Raw genomic sequence first — 15,473 nt, 5'->3', positions numbered from 1 at the left:
TTGAGGATTTTTGCGTCTAAGTTCATGAGGGATATAGGTCTGTAATTTTCTTTTTTTTTGTGGTGTCTTTACCTGGTTTTGGTGTCAGGGATATTCTGGTTTCATAGAATGAGTTTGGTAATAACCCGTCCTTTTCTGTGCTCTGCAAAACCGTTAGCAGCCGTGTTAACTCTTCTCGGAAAGTTTGTTAGAACTCTGCAGTGGAGCTGTATGGGCCAAGGGTTTTTTGTTGTTGTCGTTGGGAGCTTTTTTGATTACCTTTTCAATCTATTCTTTTGTTACGGGTTTATTTAGTTGTTCTACCTCTGTTAGTTTAGGAAGGTAGTGTGTTTCTAGGAATTCATTTCTTCTAGGTTTTCAAATTTGTTAGAGTACAGTTTTTCATAGTAATCTGATATGATTCTTTTAATTTCAGTTGGGTGTGTTGTGATATTGCCCATCTCATTTCTTATTCTGGTTATTTGCTTCCTCTCCTGTTTTTCTTTCGTCAGTTTGGCCAATGGTTTATCAATTTTCCTAATTTTTTCGAAGAATCAGCTTTTGATCGTGTTAACTCTTTCAATTGTTTTTCTGTTCTCTATTTCATTTAATTCTGCTCTAATTTTTTTATTTGCTTTCTTCTGGTGCCTGAGGGTTTGTTTTGTTGCTCTCTTATTTGTTCAAGTTGTATGGATAATTCTTTGAATTTGGCCCTTTCTTTATGTGTGCATTTATTGATACAAATTAACCTCTTCGCACTGCTTTAGGTGTGTCCCAGAGGTTCTGATAGGAAGTGCTTTCATTCTCGTTGGATTCTCTGAATTTCTTTATTCCATCCTTCATGTCTTCTATAATCTAGTCATTTTTGATCAAGGTGTTACTCAGTTTCCAAGTGTTTGATTTCTTTTCACTGCTTTTTCTGTTACTGATTTCTACTTTTATGGTGTTATGGTCAGAGAAAATGCTTTGTAATATTTTGATGTTTTCGAGTCTGCTACATCATGTTTTATGACCTGATACGTGGTCTATTCTAGAGAATGTTCCGTGTGCGCTAGAAAAGAAAGCATACTTGGCTGCTGTTGGGTGAAGTATTCTATATACGTGTATGAGGTCAAGTTGGTTGATTGTGGCATTTAGATCTTCCATGCCTTTATTGACCTTCTTTCCGGATGTTCTGTCCTTTACCTAAAGTGGTGTGTTGAAGTCTCCTACGCTAATTGTGGCACTGTCTATCTCAGTTTTCAGTCCTGTTAGTTTGTTTTATGTTTCTTGGCAGCCCTGTCATTGGGTGCAGAAATATTTAATATAGTTATATCCTCCTGGTATATTGTCCCTTTAATCATTATATAGTGTCCTTCCTTATCCTTTGTGGTGGATTTAACTTTAAAGTCTATTTTGTCAGAAATTAATATTGCTACTCCTCTTCTTTTTTGCTTGTTGTTTGCTTGATATATTTTTTTCCATCCTTTGAGTTTTAGCTTGTTTGTGCCCCAGTCTAAGGTGTGTCTCTTGTAGGCAGCATATAGACAGATTGTGTCTTTTTATCTGCCTGCCACTGTCTCTTTATTGGTGCATTTAGTCCATTTATATTCACTGTAATTATGGATAGGTATTTTTTTTAATGAGTTTAGTGTTGTCATTTTGATGTCTTTTTTTGTGTTATTGACAGTTTCTTTTTCCCACTTAATTTTTTGTAGTGAGTAGTTTATAGTCTTTTCCTCTTATTCTTTGTTGTTGATTTTGTTTCTGCTGAGTCTCTGTATTTTTTTCTTGTATTTTATTTTGATGAATAGGATTGCTAGTCTCCTTAGTGGTTACTTTAATATTTACCCCTATTTTTGTAAGTTTAAACCTAACTGTTATTTCTTTATATTGCCTTGCCCTCCTCTCCATATGAAAGATCTATGACTACATTTCTTAGTCCCTCTTTATTGTTTTAATGTTGTCTTATTTTACATAATGATATCGCTGTTTCCCTGTCTTGAGCGGTTTTTTATCTTGATCTATTTTTATGATTTCCTTCTCTGGGTTGACATCTGATTTCGCTGTTCTGTGTTCTAGCCTTGGGTTGATACCTGATATTACTGATTCTCTGACCAGAGAACTCCCTTTAGTATTTGTTATAATTTTGGTTTGGTTTTTGTGAATTCCCTAAGCTTTTGTTTATTTGGAGATGTCCTAATTTCGCCTTCATGTTTGTGAGACAGTTTTGCTGGGTATAGGATTCTTGGCTGGCAGTTTTTTTCCTTCAGTGCTTTATATAAGCCATCCCATTGCCTTCTTGCCTGCATGGTTTGTGCCAAGTAGTCCAAGCTCATTCTTATTGACTGTCCTTTGTAGGTGACTTTTTGTTTATCCCTAAAAAAAACCTAGCCACTCTTAAAATTCCCTCTTTGTCTTTAGTTTTGGTAAGTTTGATTATATGTCTTGGTGACTTTTGGAAACCCTGGTGGCGTAGTGGTTAAGTGCTACGGCTGCTAACCAAAAAGGTCAGCAGTTTGAGTCTACCAGGCGCTCCTTGGAAACTCTATGGGGGCAGTTCTACTCTGTCCTCTACTGTTGCTATGAGTCAGAATCGACTCGATTGGCAACGGGTTTATTTTGGTTTTGGTGACTTTCTTTCAAGATCTATCTTACGTGGAGTTTGATGTGCATCTTAAATAGATATCTTCTCATCTTTCGTGATACCAAGGAAAATTTCTGCTAAGAAATCTTCCACAATTCTCTCTTTATTTTCTGTTACCCTCCCTGTTCTAGTACTCCAGTCCCTTATAGGTTATTTCTCTTGATAGAGTCCCACATGATTCTTAGGGTTTCTTCTTCTTTTTTTTTTTTAATTCATTTATGTGATTTTTCTTTGAATATATTGGTGCCAAGTGTTTTGTATTTCATTTCACTAATTCTGGCTTTCACTTCCACAGTTCTTCTCCTCTGACTTTCTGTTGAGTTGTCTAATCCTTTACTTTTATTGTTAATCTTCTAAATTTTTGATCTCTGTGTCTCTGTGACTTCTTGAAGCTTATTAAATTTTCCATTATGTTCTTGAATAACCTTTTCAGTTTCTTCAACTGCTTTATCTGTGTGTTCCTGGCTTGTTCTACATATTGTTTGATCTCCTTCCTAATGTCTTGAAGAGTTCTGTATATTAATCTTTTTGTATTTTGCATCTGGTATTTCCAGGAAGGCACCTTCATCCAGAAGATTTCGTTGATTCTTTCTTTTAAGAGCTTGTTGAAGCGATCATGGTCTGCTGCTTTATGTGATTTGATATTGACTGTTGTCTCCCACCCATCTATAAGTTATTAGTATGTTTTTTATTTGCTTACTGTATCCTAGCTTCTTGCTTTGTTTTGTTTCAATATGCCCAGATAGGTTGTTTGAGTGAGCTAGGTTGATTATTTTTGCCTTTGAAGCCCTGACATCCTGTCACTGGATGGCTAGAGCTGTTATCAGGTCACTTCCCTTGCATGGATTCAGCTCAGTTGTCCATGTCGTTGGTCATCAAGTGTGTGGCACAGGCTCTGTCCTACAGTCTTAGAGGGGCACGGGTGATTGGTGTAGGTTAGAGGTATCTGGTTGCAGCAGTCTGAACCAAGGCAGGGAGCTGACAACCGTCCCCTGAGTTTCTGGAAGGAAAGTGTGTCCATCTTCCATAACGCACACAGGTGGATGGGTTCTGCTGATGGACTGTGGGCATCCAGTGCTTTTGGTTGTGAGGCCTGGGAGGTACTAGTTATCCTTGGACACCTGTCGCTGGTGGCTGGGTGACCTGAGTAGAGCCACCAGTCCTCAGGCCCCTGATGTGGGCAGGTGAGACCCCATTTAATAGGCAAAGTGGTGTCAGACATCAAACACCCACCGCTCCACTGTACAGCTGAAACAGTTGCAGGCTGCCAGCAATGGTCTGTTCCCCTGAAATAGGCCCACAGAGGCCTGTACAGGGGGGAAAGTTACTGAAAGTCTATGGATCGTTTATGCCTGGACAGGAGCTGCTTTTGTCCTGAGCTCCACAGGGTAGTGGAGCTGGGAGATTATCTTTTCCCCCAACTGTGAATTTATTCCTTCTCCAGGGCCAGGAGAATGGCTCAGGATGCTCAGCAGGACCTATCTCAGGCCCAGGGAAATAACAGCCACTGAAGGTGGCTTGATGGTGGGGGGCATGGTCAAATATAAGCAAGTACTTAGCGTTTGCCCAGAGTGCCATTCTTCTCTGGTTCCGGAGGTGTGAGCAGGCTGTGTGGCTTGCTGTGTCTCCCTGAGGAAACTGTGGCCCAACGCTACCACCAGCCCTGCTACAATTGCTCCAGGAAATAGTGCCTGAGGGTTCCCAGTGATTCAGGTCTGGCAACTTCTCTCCGCTTCTGTACTGTCTGTCCCTCCCCCTGCTGCTCAGTCTGTTTTCTGACATTGTCTTTGATGTTCAGGGCTCCTAGCTTGTCATAAATATAATCATTTCACTTGTTTTTTCCGGCCTTTATTGTAAGAGGGATTACTGGAAGGGTCTGATTACTGCACCAACTTGGCCCTTCCTTTGCATCCTTTTTTTAGTACTCATTTTAAAGTTAGAGGTAATTGAATCAAAGTGAAGGGAAAGTGGATGGCAAGCTAGTGTTTGTGGTTTTTATGGATGTTAGTTAGTGCAAGTTTAAAATATATTGTTTTGCAGTGAGCTATAGAGTCTTTGAGATTAACCACATGATGTCATGGTCGTGGAAGATTTTATCTGCACTTCAGCATCTCCTCCTAGAGATCATTCACAGCATTTATTAGGCTGAATAGCTGAGGTAGACCTTTGAAAAACTGCCTAAAAATATGCTTGCCCCCTAAGATTATATGCTAGGACGGTGCTTGGAAATGGAAGTTTTAGTCAATAAGATTAGCCCAAACAAGTGGGTTTTAAGATGTAATGCAAGTACCGTCTTTCAGAATTCCAGCGTACTTCATTGGGGGAGAAATTCCACTAGTTGCGGCCTTCAGCATTCTTTCTTTGAAGAGAAGTTTCAAACTTAAAGATGATTTCTAGAGATCAAAATTTAGGAAAACGTAGTTCTAGTGTTAGACCTGTTAGAATCTTTCGATTAAGTGGAGGGTTGAGTGAGATGGGGTGAGGGGCTATATGTTTTCTAATTTCAAAGCTGACAGTGACCCTAGATGTTTCAGTCCTAGTCACCCAATTGAAGAGATGACTCTACTACCTTAGACTAAACATACTTTGGAGCATCCCTCTGATGTGGGGCAAAGACATTATTTACTGATTTAGCATCTAATTAATATTGTAAGGAGCCATTTACTGTCGTATTGCTCACATAAATAAAACCTTTATTATAATTATATATTTTTCATGTCATATCGATTGGCTAGGTTGAAGAGCTAAAGGAAACTGTGAAGGAAGAATTTATGCCTTGGGTTTCACAATACCTGGTTATGAAGAGAGTCAGTATTGAGCCAAACTTTCACAGCCTGTATTCAAACTTCCTTGACACGCTGAAGAATCCTGAATTTAACAAGATGGTTTTGAATGAGACCTACAGAAACATCAAAGTAGGTGTTGGCTCTTATATTTCCTGTCATTACTTCTTTGAGTTTGAAAATACCTGATTGTATAGGTAGTGTGTGTGTTTTGGGGGAGGGTTTGTTGTTTTCTCTATATGTTGTCTATATAAGATATCTCAAAATTGCTCTAAGCTTTGTTTTGAATGTAGAACTAAATTTCATGAAGAACTTAATCTTACAGGCATAACCTATATACTGTTTACTCTGAAAATAACTATTCTGAGTTTGTTTTCAGCTTTCCTCGCATGGCTTTATATCCTTACCACCTGTCGTACATAAAGTATAACATTGCTTTGCATATTCTAAAACTATATATGACATCACCCTTTGTGTATCTTTTATTAATTTGCTTCCCCCAACCCCCAGATATTGTTTGCAGTATGCTCTTAGCTTGAGTCCTCCCCCTTTTTTGTTTCAATACAACTTTATAGAGATTCATTGTATGGATGTATACTGCTAATGGGCATTTAGGTTGTTAATAGTTTTCACTGTTATAAACAGTGCTAAAGCGAATGTTTTTGTTTGTGTCTTCTGGTATTCACGTGCCCAGTGTCTCTAGATTTTTAACCTATTTGTGGAATTGTTTTCTAGGATTCTCAGCAATTTATTTTAAGGTTAAATTGTTAGTGATGAGGTGAAACCTGTTTCATCACATTTAAGTATTTTAATCTCCAAACCATTACTTATATTTTTTATGAGGAATAACTTTTAGGAAAAAAAAAAAAGCTCAACTTAGCATAACCTGTGATTGTTCTTTGTGGAAGAACTTGGCATACTGGCTAGGAACCAGCACTATATTTAAACCAATGAATGGAAATTTTCCCCGTTCTTGGTTACGCTGTAGTGCTAAAGAATTCCTTGGCTCTTCCTCTTGCACAGCTGACTCTGTGCCATTCTGCTGTTGCTGTATGGAGTTAAGGAACATAACTATGTTCAGCTTCAGTTATCTGATCTGTTTGATACCAGGAGCGACTGAGATACGTGAAAGCTTCCAGATACTCTGAAGCAAAAATCTCAAGTCTCTTGTTTTAAACAAAAATTTAAGCATGGCCATAAATTAATTAGGTGTGTGTGTTGCTCAAAGCACTCTTCTGTGATGGTTCGTTTCCCCCTTAGGAAAACAAGAACTGGAGAATTAAGAGAAATAACATAAATCAAACTTTATGAAATGGATTGGGTTTTTTAGACATAGGAAAAGAAGTGTGTAAGCAATGTTATACCATATTTCACAAAGCTGACTTAGTTGTTGCCAGAGATGTATAACGACCTGGATAATGCATAAAGATTGCAGTTGGTGGCCTTATTGTGTTCTGCTGTATGCCTGCTGCCATAAAGGACTTACAAGTGTAGCTGTAGTCTTCATTTGAATTTAACTGATTAGCTTTACAAAGAGATTTGAAGTTGGGTTTCTGCTTCAAACCTAGCTAAAGTTATCAGAGTTTTAAAATATTTTTTCTCTGGGAAAAATATACCTTTTGAAATTTATACCATGAATTTGCATCGCCTGTTTTAAAAAATAAAATGCAAAGACTCATTTGTTTAAAGTAAAAGTGTTACTGTTGGGTAATGAACACAGAGCAAAATAATATTGCTATAATATATGGAGTAGACTACTTTGTGGCATGTTCTCAGAATTGATGGGCTTCTTGGGTGACATCCTTTTTATCTGTAAAGAAGGATAGGGGATTTTCTCAAACATTTGGTAGAGTACGTTCTTTCATAATCTCACTTTCATACCTCTCTTTACTCCTACACTATTTTAGGTGCTCCTGACATCTGATAAAGCTGCAGCCAACTTCTCAGATCGTTCTTTGCTGAAGAACTTGGGACATTGGCTTGGAATGATCACACTAGCTAAAAATAAACCCATCCTACACACTGTGAGTTTCAGCTGAATGCTCATACAAAATTTGAAACTGTTTACATAGCATAGTATGTCTGAAATTCTTGACTTTGGGGCCATTTTCATTGTTAAATGGTTCTTATGAGAGTTTGGCACGTTTTTAATCCCTAATTGCATGCTCTGAGTACCGTACCATAAAGAAAAAGAGGATAAAGAAAAGCCAGCAAAATGTAGTTGTCACCTTCCTTCTTTTTAGGAAATCTTAAGTCAAATGTACATTGATCCCTATTTCTGGGTTGAGCTTGGCAAGATTCCTTTCTTTGGGTACCTTGTGAGTAGTTTTGTAACATATTCTCAGCTTAAAAAGTATTTTTCTTGTTCTAGGACTTGGATGTAAAATCTTTGCTGCTAGAGGCTTATGTTAAAGGACAGCAAGAATTGCTCTATGTAGTGCCCTTTGTTGCCAAAGTTTTAGAGTCTAGCATTCGTAGTGTGGTGAGTAGATTTTAATATTTTATTGATTTGTAAGAGTTGATTTGTTTTAGCACAGGATCAGGAGATTATATCTTTACTTATTATAAACACACAGCCAGGTTTCCTTAGTGGAACTTAGATTTCCAATTTGTGAAGCCAGGTAAAATAGTAAGACTCTGGTTCTAATGAGTGGCTTTGGGTTTTGGTATAGATAGGAAGGCTTAGAGTTTTTGTCATGGTCACATAGGTATAAGTACTTAAATGTTTTAAATAACCCATTTATTTAAATGTCTAAATAATCCAAATTAAAGGGGATTTTTGAACAGCTCAACATAATAGCTTTCCTTTAGGTGTTCAGGCCACCAAACCCCTGGACAATGGCAATTATGAATGTATTAGCTGAACTACATCAGGAACATGACTTAAAGGTAAATTTGTTGCTTCTTTATTCCTTGGAACATTTTCTGCCTGCATATTATTAAAAATTACAGTAAAGACAGTATTTTAGGGAATGCATGATAATAATTGGGTGAGAATAGAGTACATTAGGAATAAAGCTAAGACTTTTCTTTTTAAAATTTTTATCAACTGTTGGAATTACGCAGTTGAACTTGAAGTTCGAGATCGAGGTCCTCTGTAAGAACCTTGCATTAGACATCAATGAACTAAAACCTGGCAACCTCCTGAAGGATAAAGATCGCCTAAAGAACTTGGATGAACAGCTCTCTGCTCCAAAGAAAGATGTCAAGCAGCCAGAAGAACTTCCTCCCATCACAACCACAAGTAAGTGTGATTAGTTAATCCCTTCCCTTACCAGAATGTTCTCTTAAATGGTACATCTCCATGTATACAGCTAGTTTATAGTTGTTCTACATTTTATGTTGCTAAAACTATAATTTTTGGTGAGCCTCCTAAATTAAGAGTGATGTTCGCTGTTATTCATGCATTCTGGCATTACGTATGGTATTCTTAACTAAATGTCAGTTGTTTATATCACAGCTAGGCAGGGTTATCTCTTAAGTAGGTTTGAGGCTTCAGAAACCAGTTGCATGGCATGTTCACCTGTGCTGTTTCTGAACCTGGGTTTGGCCAGACCAGGTAGACCTCTGAGGGGGAATGGGTTATGTGAACTGAATTGAGAGGGTTGGGATGAGAGGTATGATTAGAATAAACTTGCTTTTCTTTCTTTCCCAGCCCTCAGTTTCTGAAAATCTCCAGGTGAAATCAGGGAACAACCTAGGTTAAGAATAAACTTCTGTAATATAGGCTATTCCTACAAGGCCTGGGCCTGCTAATGTGGCATTACCCCTCATTGATTTCTGTGCTGTGGGGCACTGCCATGTACATAGTTTTACATGCTTTGCCCAAACCTCTGTTCTAGTAACAGAATTTCCCTTGTGATAATTTAGGGTGGGAAAGAAATAACCTGTGATCCAATTAGTAATCCAGTTGGTTTGCATTAAATATTACCACTTGATACCCAGTTAAATTATGTAGTAAAGCCAAGAAATGTGTTCTTTTTAGCTCTTATTTTATGATTTTATATTTAGCAACTTCTACAACACCAGCTACCAGCACCACCTGTACAGCCACTGTTCCACCACAGCCACAGTATAGCTACCATGACATCAATGTGTATTCCCTCGCAGGCCTGGCACCGCACATTACTCTAAACCCAACGGTAAGTAAGTGCCCTCACTTCCATGGCCCCAGTTCCTAATTTGTGACAAGGGAACTGTTTGGTCACCTTCCCTTCTCATTTCCCCTTCCCTCTGGTGTCCTAGGTTGTAGGCATTTGTTGCAGAGAACAGGGATCAAGAAATACTGTGTAGTACAGTTGGCTTTATTTTTTTCCTTCCCTGAAAATACTAATTGTAACTGGACATCATTAATATTGACTCCTCATATACAAATCTGTGATATTAAAAATTAAGTCAGCTACATTAAAACCAGTCTCTGAAAATTCCTTATGCAAGTCAGAATATCCTTAGTGTGTACCAGAACTTTTTGTGGTTTATTTTCCTCATCATGTCACCTCAGCCTTATATTCAGCCACTTTTTTGGGCAGTTAGCTGGAACTGAGCAGGTCTTTGTGTGTGTATATAAAATTTCCAGGTTAAGGTCTTGAAGCAGGACTTCGCACTTTTAGTTAAGTTGTCGTGGCTTGGTTCTGGGAAGCAGTCTGGTCTAAGCTTCCCATCATTCCTTTTTCCTATATTTAAAGGTATATTTATGCTATAGAATCAGGTTGGTAATTTATTGTTTATCTTCAATTTATTTAATCTGGATTCAAGTACATGGTGTTTTCATGATGTCTGCAGTTTAGAAAGTAAAATGCTCACGAGTACAGGGCTGACATTAATACACTGAACTTTTTTTTTTTTTTGGAAGGATTTTAAAGAGATTATTTTATTTTAACCTGGCCTTTTCATTTTTTAATATACAGCTGTAGTGCTTAGTTTCTGAACTAATCCTAGATGTAAAAATTGTGGTTCTCCTTCGTATTACTCTGTAATCTGATTACTTTTATGTGTTCATCATGAGTATTTTTAACACTTTCTACCTTTAATTTCTAAACAAATTTAATAAGTTAAAGGGACCAATGTGAGTATTAAGGCATAGTTTTTTAGGAGTGCTTGAGCCACGAATTTGGACCAAGCAGGAAGTAGGTAATGCATCTCGTGGTGAAGACTTTGCTCATTAAATCTGAAATTTAAAAAAAATCTAAGACATGTCTATTATCCTATATCCAGGGTGTACATAATACTTTTTCCTCTGTATAGCCCATTTCCTAAGTTCTTTTCATTGGTTAATTTTAACTCGAAATTGGCAAGTTAATGGTTAACCTTGAAATAATTGCAAAATCATGGGTATGAGTTCCAGTACAAATTGGGTTCACTTTTCTCAACGAGCTGCTGACTTGTTTTGCCCCACCTAGATTCCATTGTTCCAGACCCATCCACAGTTAAAGCAGTGTGTTCGTCAAGCAATTGAACGGGCTGTGCAAGAGCTGGTCCATCCTGTGGTGGATAGGTCAATTAAGATTGCCATGACTACTTGTGAGCAAATAGTCAGGAAGGATTTTGCCCTGGATTCTGAGGAATCCCGAATGCGAATAGCAGCCCATCATATGATGCGGAACCTGACGGCTGGGATGGCCATGATTACTTGCAGGGAACCTTTGCTTATGAGCATATCCACCAACCTGAAGAACAGTTTTGCCTCGGCCCTTCGCGTAAGTTGATTATTTCCTTGGTAGTACAAAACTCACTACTGCATGTCTGCTAGAGTTTCTTTTTCTTGGTCTGTAGTAGTAGGCAGTAGCACTTATTCTAATAAGCACCTTATTTGTTTGACGTCTTCCTTCCTCTTAGATTGTAAATTTTATAAGGTGAAGGATCATGCCTGTTTTTTCCTCCCTGTTACATGCTCAACATACAGGGCTTGGCAGATAGTAGTTACCCATATATTTGTTGCTTTGAAGAAACGAGCATTTTTTAGCATTGAAAATTATTTAAATGACTTTGTATGTGCACGACAAACAGACTCTCTAAGTAACTCAGTTATTAGTTTTGATTCTCAGATGTCTTGGTTAATAATGCCTTTGTCAACTACTTTATTATTTTCGCATTGTTCACCATCTTAACCTGATAAGATGCTTAGGGGCAAGTGGTATTCTCATTTTACAAATGAGGAAATTGATTGTTAGACTATTTTAAGGGTTATAGCTAATGAGTCCTAAGTAGAACCATAGCTCATTTGACTTAATGCATGGCAGGTGTAACCATCTGAAGCTATCTACGGAAACCCTTATGCCTCTTTTTTTTTTTTTTTTTTTTAAATAGACTGCATCCCCACAGCAAAGGGAAATGATGGATCAGGCGGCTGCTCAGTTAGCTCAGGACAATTGTGAATTAGCTTGCTGTTTTATTCAGAAGACTGCAGTAGAAAAAGCAGGCCCTGAGATGGACAAGAGATTAGCAACTGTAAGTGTTTAGCATTTGCTTTTTAAGCATTGTTTTTTTTCTGTTTAAGAAAGTGCCTCATAACAAGAACCTCAGTGATTTCTTTTGTTTGCAGGAATTTGAGCTGAGAAAACATGCCAGGCAAGAAGGGCGAAGGTACTGTGATCCTGTTGTATTAACATACCAAGCTGAGCGGATGCCAGAGCAAATCAGACTGAAAGTGAGCATTTGGGCTTCTTTCTGTCTGCCCACCCCATCCCTGTTTTTTTTTTTTTTTCTAATGTTCTTATAGCTTGAAGCTTCTCACCAGGATAATAGAGTTAAATGTTTCCGAGAAGCACCTCACCTCAGTTGTATTTCATTAAAGACTGCCTGTGGAGCAGGTATGGAAATAGCTTAGATTTCTTAGATTTCCCCCACAAAGTTGATGAAATGCTACTGAAAAGAGCTCATGTACCTGTTAGTTATTTTTATGTTTCCCAGCTTGGGTTTCCCTAGCCTCATTTTCTGCTGTTTGTCTTTTTAGTGCTAGTTGTTTACTGTCCTAACAGGGTAGTGAGAAATCCAGTAACTTTTGCCAGCTTCAAAGGAGAATTACACTGGCATAGTCCAATTTGAGGCATTTTCCAGCAAAAAAAATAAATATATAAATGAAGGTGTTTGTGACAGGATTCAGGGTAACGAGCAGTGCTCTTTCTGAACTCTTCTGCCTGTGCGAACATTCATGCTGTTATTTTTCATATTGTAATGACTGCTGTGTGTCTTCTCAGAACCACTGTGATACTCCCATGAAAATTTTCCACTTTCAAAAAAGCTTCCTTTGATTGTGGAGCGAATATTCTTAAAATAGGCTTTCTTCTTCCAAGGTTGGTGGTGTGGACCCAAAACAGCTGGCTGTTTATGAAGAGTTTGCACGCAATGTGCCTGGCTTTTTGCCTACAAATGACTTAAGTCAGCCCACAGGATTTTTAGCTCAGCCCATGAAGGTAAATACTTGCCTTGGATTAAGTGTTTTATAGTTTAATTGGAATGTTTTACCAGTTAATGTATTATTTGTTTTCAGGGACTTTAAGCTACAAGGGAAAAAAAACATACCCACAGTTGTTGAGTGTAGTTATTCTTTGTATCAGATCAGCACGACAGACAGTGGGGTTTTTTTTTTTTAATAAATCCATGAGGTTGATTTAACTCTTCTGTTTGGCCTAATTAGAGGAATTTATATGGCATCCTCATGGTCCCCCCCCCCTCTTTTTTATTTTACACAAAGAATTTTGGGGAAAAAAGTTTCCTCCCAGCCATTCAAGAGTAAATTGATGACCTGGTGCCCTATCACCCCTGAGTCCTTTGGTCTGTGCTGTCTTTCCTACAAAGACATTCTCCAACTTAACCACAGTAAACCACTGAAATCAGGAAATTAGCACAGTACATTACTACCATCTTTTTTTTTTAATCCTTAGTTAGATCTCATTCAGATTTCGCCAGTAATGACTTTTATAGTAAAAAGACGTAGTTCAGAACCATGCGTTAATTTACTTGTCATATTTTTAAATCTCCCTCAATTTTTCATGACCCTGACACTTGAAGCTTATGGATAGATGAGTTATTTTCTAGAACAGCCTGATGTGTTTGTCTGATTTTTTTCACATGACCGGAGTCAAGTAATGCATCTTTGATGGTAATATCACGGAAGAGATGCTGCTGTGTTCTTATTATATCAGGCTTTGGCAGTGGAACTGAGTACTGTACTTTCCATGGTTTGGAATATTGTAAGTTGTAAAGGGCTTACTTAGTGCCACAAATGCCCTCAGTCTGTTTCACTAGTGATGGTGCTCTTTTTAGTCACTTGATTACGGCGGTGTCTGCCAGGCTTCCCATTGTCATGTGAAACCCTCCTTTCCCCCATGCCTGCCTTCCACTGCCTCACCTAATGGTGTTAAGGCTGAATAGTTCAGGGAGGAGTATGGAAGAACCACATCATGTTTTGATGAAAAAAGTAAATACGAAGGTAAACAAACCAATAGGCATGTGCCAATTAAAAAAACATTAATTTTTTTTTTTTTTTTTGCTTATCTCTTTTTATTGTCATCCTTCTCTAAAATAGCAAGCTTGGGCAACAGATGATGTAGCTCAGATTTATGATAAGTGCATTACAGAATTGGAGCAGCATCTACACGCCATCCCACCAACTTTGGCTATGAATCCTCAAGCTCAAGCTCTTCGAAGTCTTTTGGAGGTTGTAGTATTATCTCGAAACTCTCGGGATGCCATAGCTGCTCTTGGATTGCTTCAGAAGGTTGGTTATTAAGCTGCTACTTTTACGAGAAGCTGGGTTTGTAAATACTGCACCATTACCTACCTATTTATGCAGTTGATGCTTTTTTAAAAAATTAAGTTTTCCTTATATAAGCAGGTGATTTTCTCCAGAATAGGGGTAGTCATGGAACTTACAGATACTAAAATGGGAAGTCTTTATTTTTCCTTAGGGAAAGGTTTCCTGGAATTATTACTGAAGATACTCTCAAAAATAGCCCTTTAGATTCTGAAGGACAAGTTGGAAAGTTCATCCAAGTACCTGGGCAATTTGGGAAGGGATGTAGGTAGGGAGCCTTGGATTTTGACTGTGTAGGGACAGAGGAGCCTTTTATAACAGTGAAGAACACAGAGTGAGCATGACCTAGGTAGAACTTAGAGCTTGTGTGTTAGGTGAGTGAAAAAGTATTTGGAGAATGGAGAGCTTGTTAACTTTTGGCTTTAAGAATTTTGTATTGTAGTTTGCATTAAGGTTTGGTTTCTGGCACTGACAGCTGGGGTGAGTTATTTTCCGTGGTTTTAAGTACTTTCTCTCTCCTGTAGGCTGTAGAGGGCCTGCTAGATGCTACGAGTGGTGCTGATGCTGACCTACTGCTGCGTTACAGGGAGTGCCACCTCTTGGTCCTAAAGGCTCTGCAGGATGGCCGGGCATATGGATCTCCATGGTGTAACAAACAGATCACAAGGTCAGTGAGCATCATAGAAGAATAGTAATTATTGGACTGCCTTTTGACATGCATCGCCTTATGTCCAGAGGTTTCCCTTTTTTCCCCGGAAAGTAAATGGAACCTTTGAAATTCCTAATAGTGAGTGATGAGAATTGCTGAATGCCGTCCTTTTTTCGTCTGGTGCCCACCTTCTCCCTATGGTGGGTACAGAAAATCAATATTTTCCTTTGGGGAGTAAATTGTAGGTCATTTGTTTTAAGAGATTTTAATGATGGCATAGCTGTGATGTTCCATATACAAAAATTTTAGATGTTTTAAATGAAATCCTCTGTTTTCTAGGCTTTGAGAGCAAAGTCTGAATTTAACGGACTACCTGTGTTTATTTCTGATTGTTTTGAAACTTATACTGATTTGCACGTGGCTCTGAAGGTGTTCTTAATTTGTGCTAACTCTGTATGGAATAAAATGGGCCCTTTGTTTTATCTGATACAGTATGGTTAAGCCTATATAAATACAAAAATACTGACTTTTTCTAGGTGCCTAATTGAGTGTCGGGATGAATATAAATATAATGTGGAGGCTGTGGAGTTGCTGATTCGGAATCATCTGGTTAATATGCAGCAGTATGACCTTCACCTAGCTCAGGTATGAAAAGAATTTACTTAAAAAGAAATAGGGACT

The 15,473-nt window shown here is 38.2% G+C and overlaps 1 protein-coding gene and 1 non-coding gene across 8 annotated transcripts in view; both read left to right on the top strand.

Moving 5' to 3' along the window:
- Window positions 1–15,473, top strand: part of CNOT1 (CCR4-NOT transcription complex subunit 1) — a 119,973-nt gene that overhangs the window by 84,560 nt on the left and 19,940 nt on the right. For 6 of the 7 annotated variants that reach the window (XM_049865048.1, XM_049865045.1, XM_049865049.1 and 3 more), the window contains exons 25-37: window positions 5,341–5,520; window positions 7,296–7,412; window positions 7,760–7,870; window positions 8,200–8,277; window positions 8,455–8,632; window positions 9,400–9,530; window positions 10,788–11,084; window positions 11,695–11,835; window positions 11,930–12,034; window positions 12,681–12,800; window positions 13,916–14,107; window positions 14,668–14,810; window positions 15,329–15,437. In XM_049865048.1, coding sequence (XP_049721005.1) covers window positions 5,341–5,520; window positions 7,296–7,412; window positions 7,760–7,870; window positions 8,200–8,277; window positions 8,455–8,632; window positions 9,400–9,530; window positions 10,788–11,084; window positions 11,695–11,835; window positions 11,930–12,034; window positions 12,681–12,800; window positions 13,916–14,107; window positions 14,668–14,810; window positions 15,329–15,437 — 1,902 coding nt within the window. Of the gene's footprint in view, window positions 1–5,340; window positions 5,521–7,295; window positions 7,413–7,759; window positions 7,871–8,199; window positions 8,278–8,454; window positions 8,633–9,399; window positions 9,531–10,787; window positions 11,085–11,694; window positions 11,836–11,910; window positions 12,035–12,680; window positions 12,801–13,915; window positions 14,108–14,667; window positions 14,811–15,328; window positions 15,438–15,473 lie in introns of those variants that run through there. The other variant, XM_049865050.1, reaches the window with a different exon arrangement.
- On the top strand, window positions 6,321–6,459 carry LOC126065231 (small nucleolar RNA SNORA46). Its single transcript, XR_007514777.1, has one exon. It is a non-coding gene; the product is annotated as a small nucleolar RNA SNORA46 (small nucleolar RNA).

This window comes from Elephas maximus, chromosome 21, assembly GCF_024166365.1.
Source record: "Elephas maximus indicus isolate mEleMax1 chromosome 21, mEleMax1 primary haplotype, whole genome shotgun sequence".
In the NCBI taxonomy this organism is placed as follows: domain Eukaryota; kingdom Metazoa; phylum Chordata; class Mammalia; order Proboscidea; family Elephantidae; genus Elephas; species Elephas maximus.
Note: the sequence above shows the minus strand (reverse complement) of the source record. Positions and strands in the feature narration are given on the sequence as shown.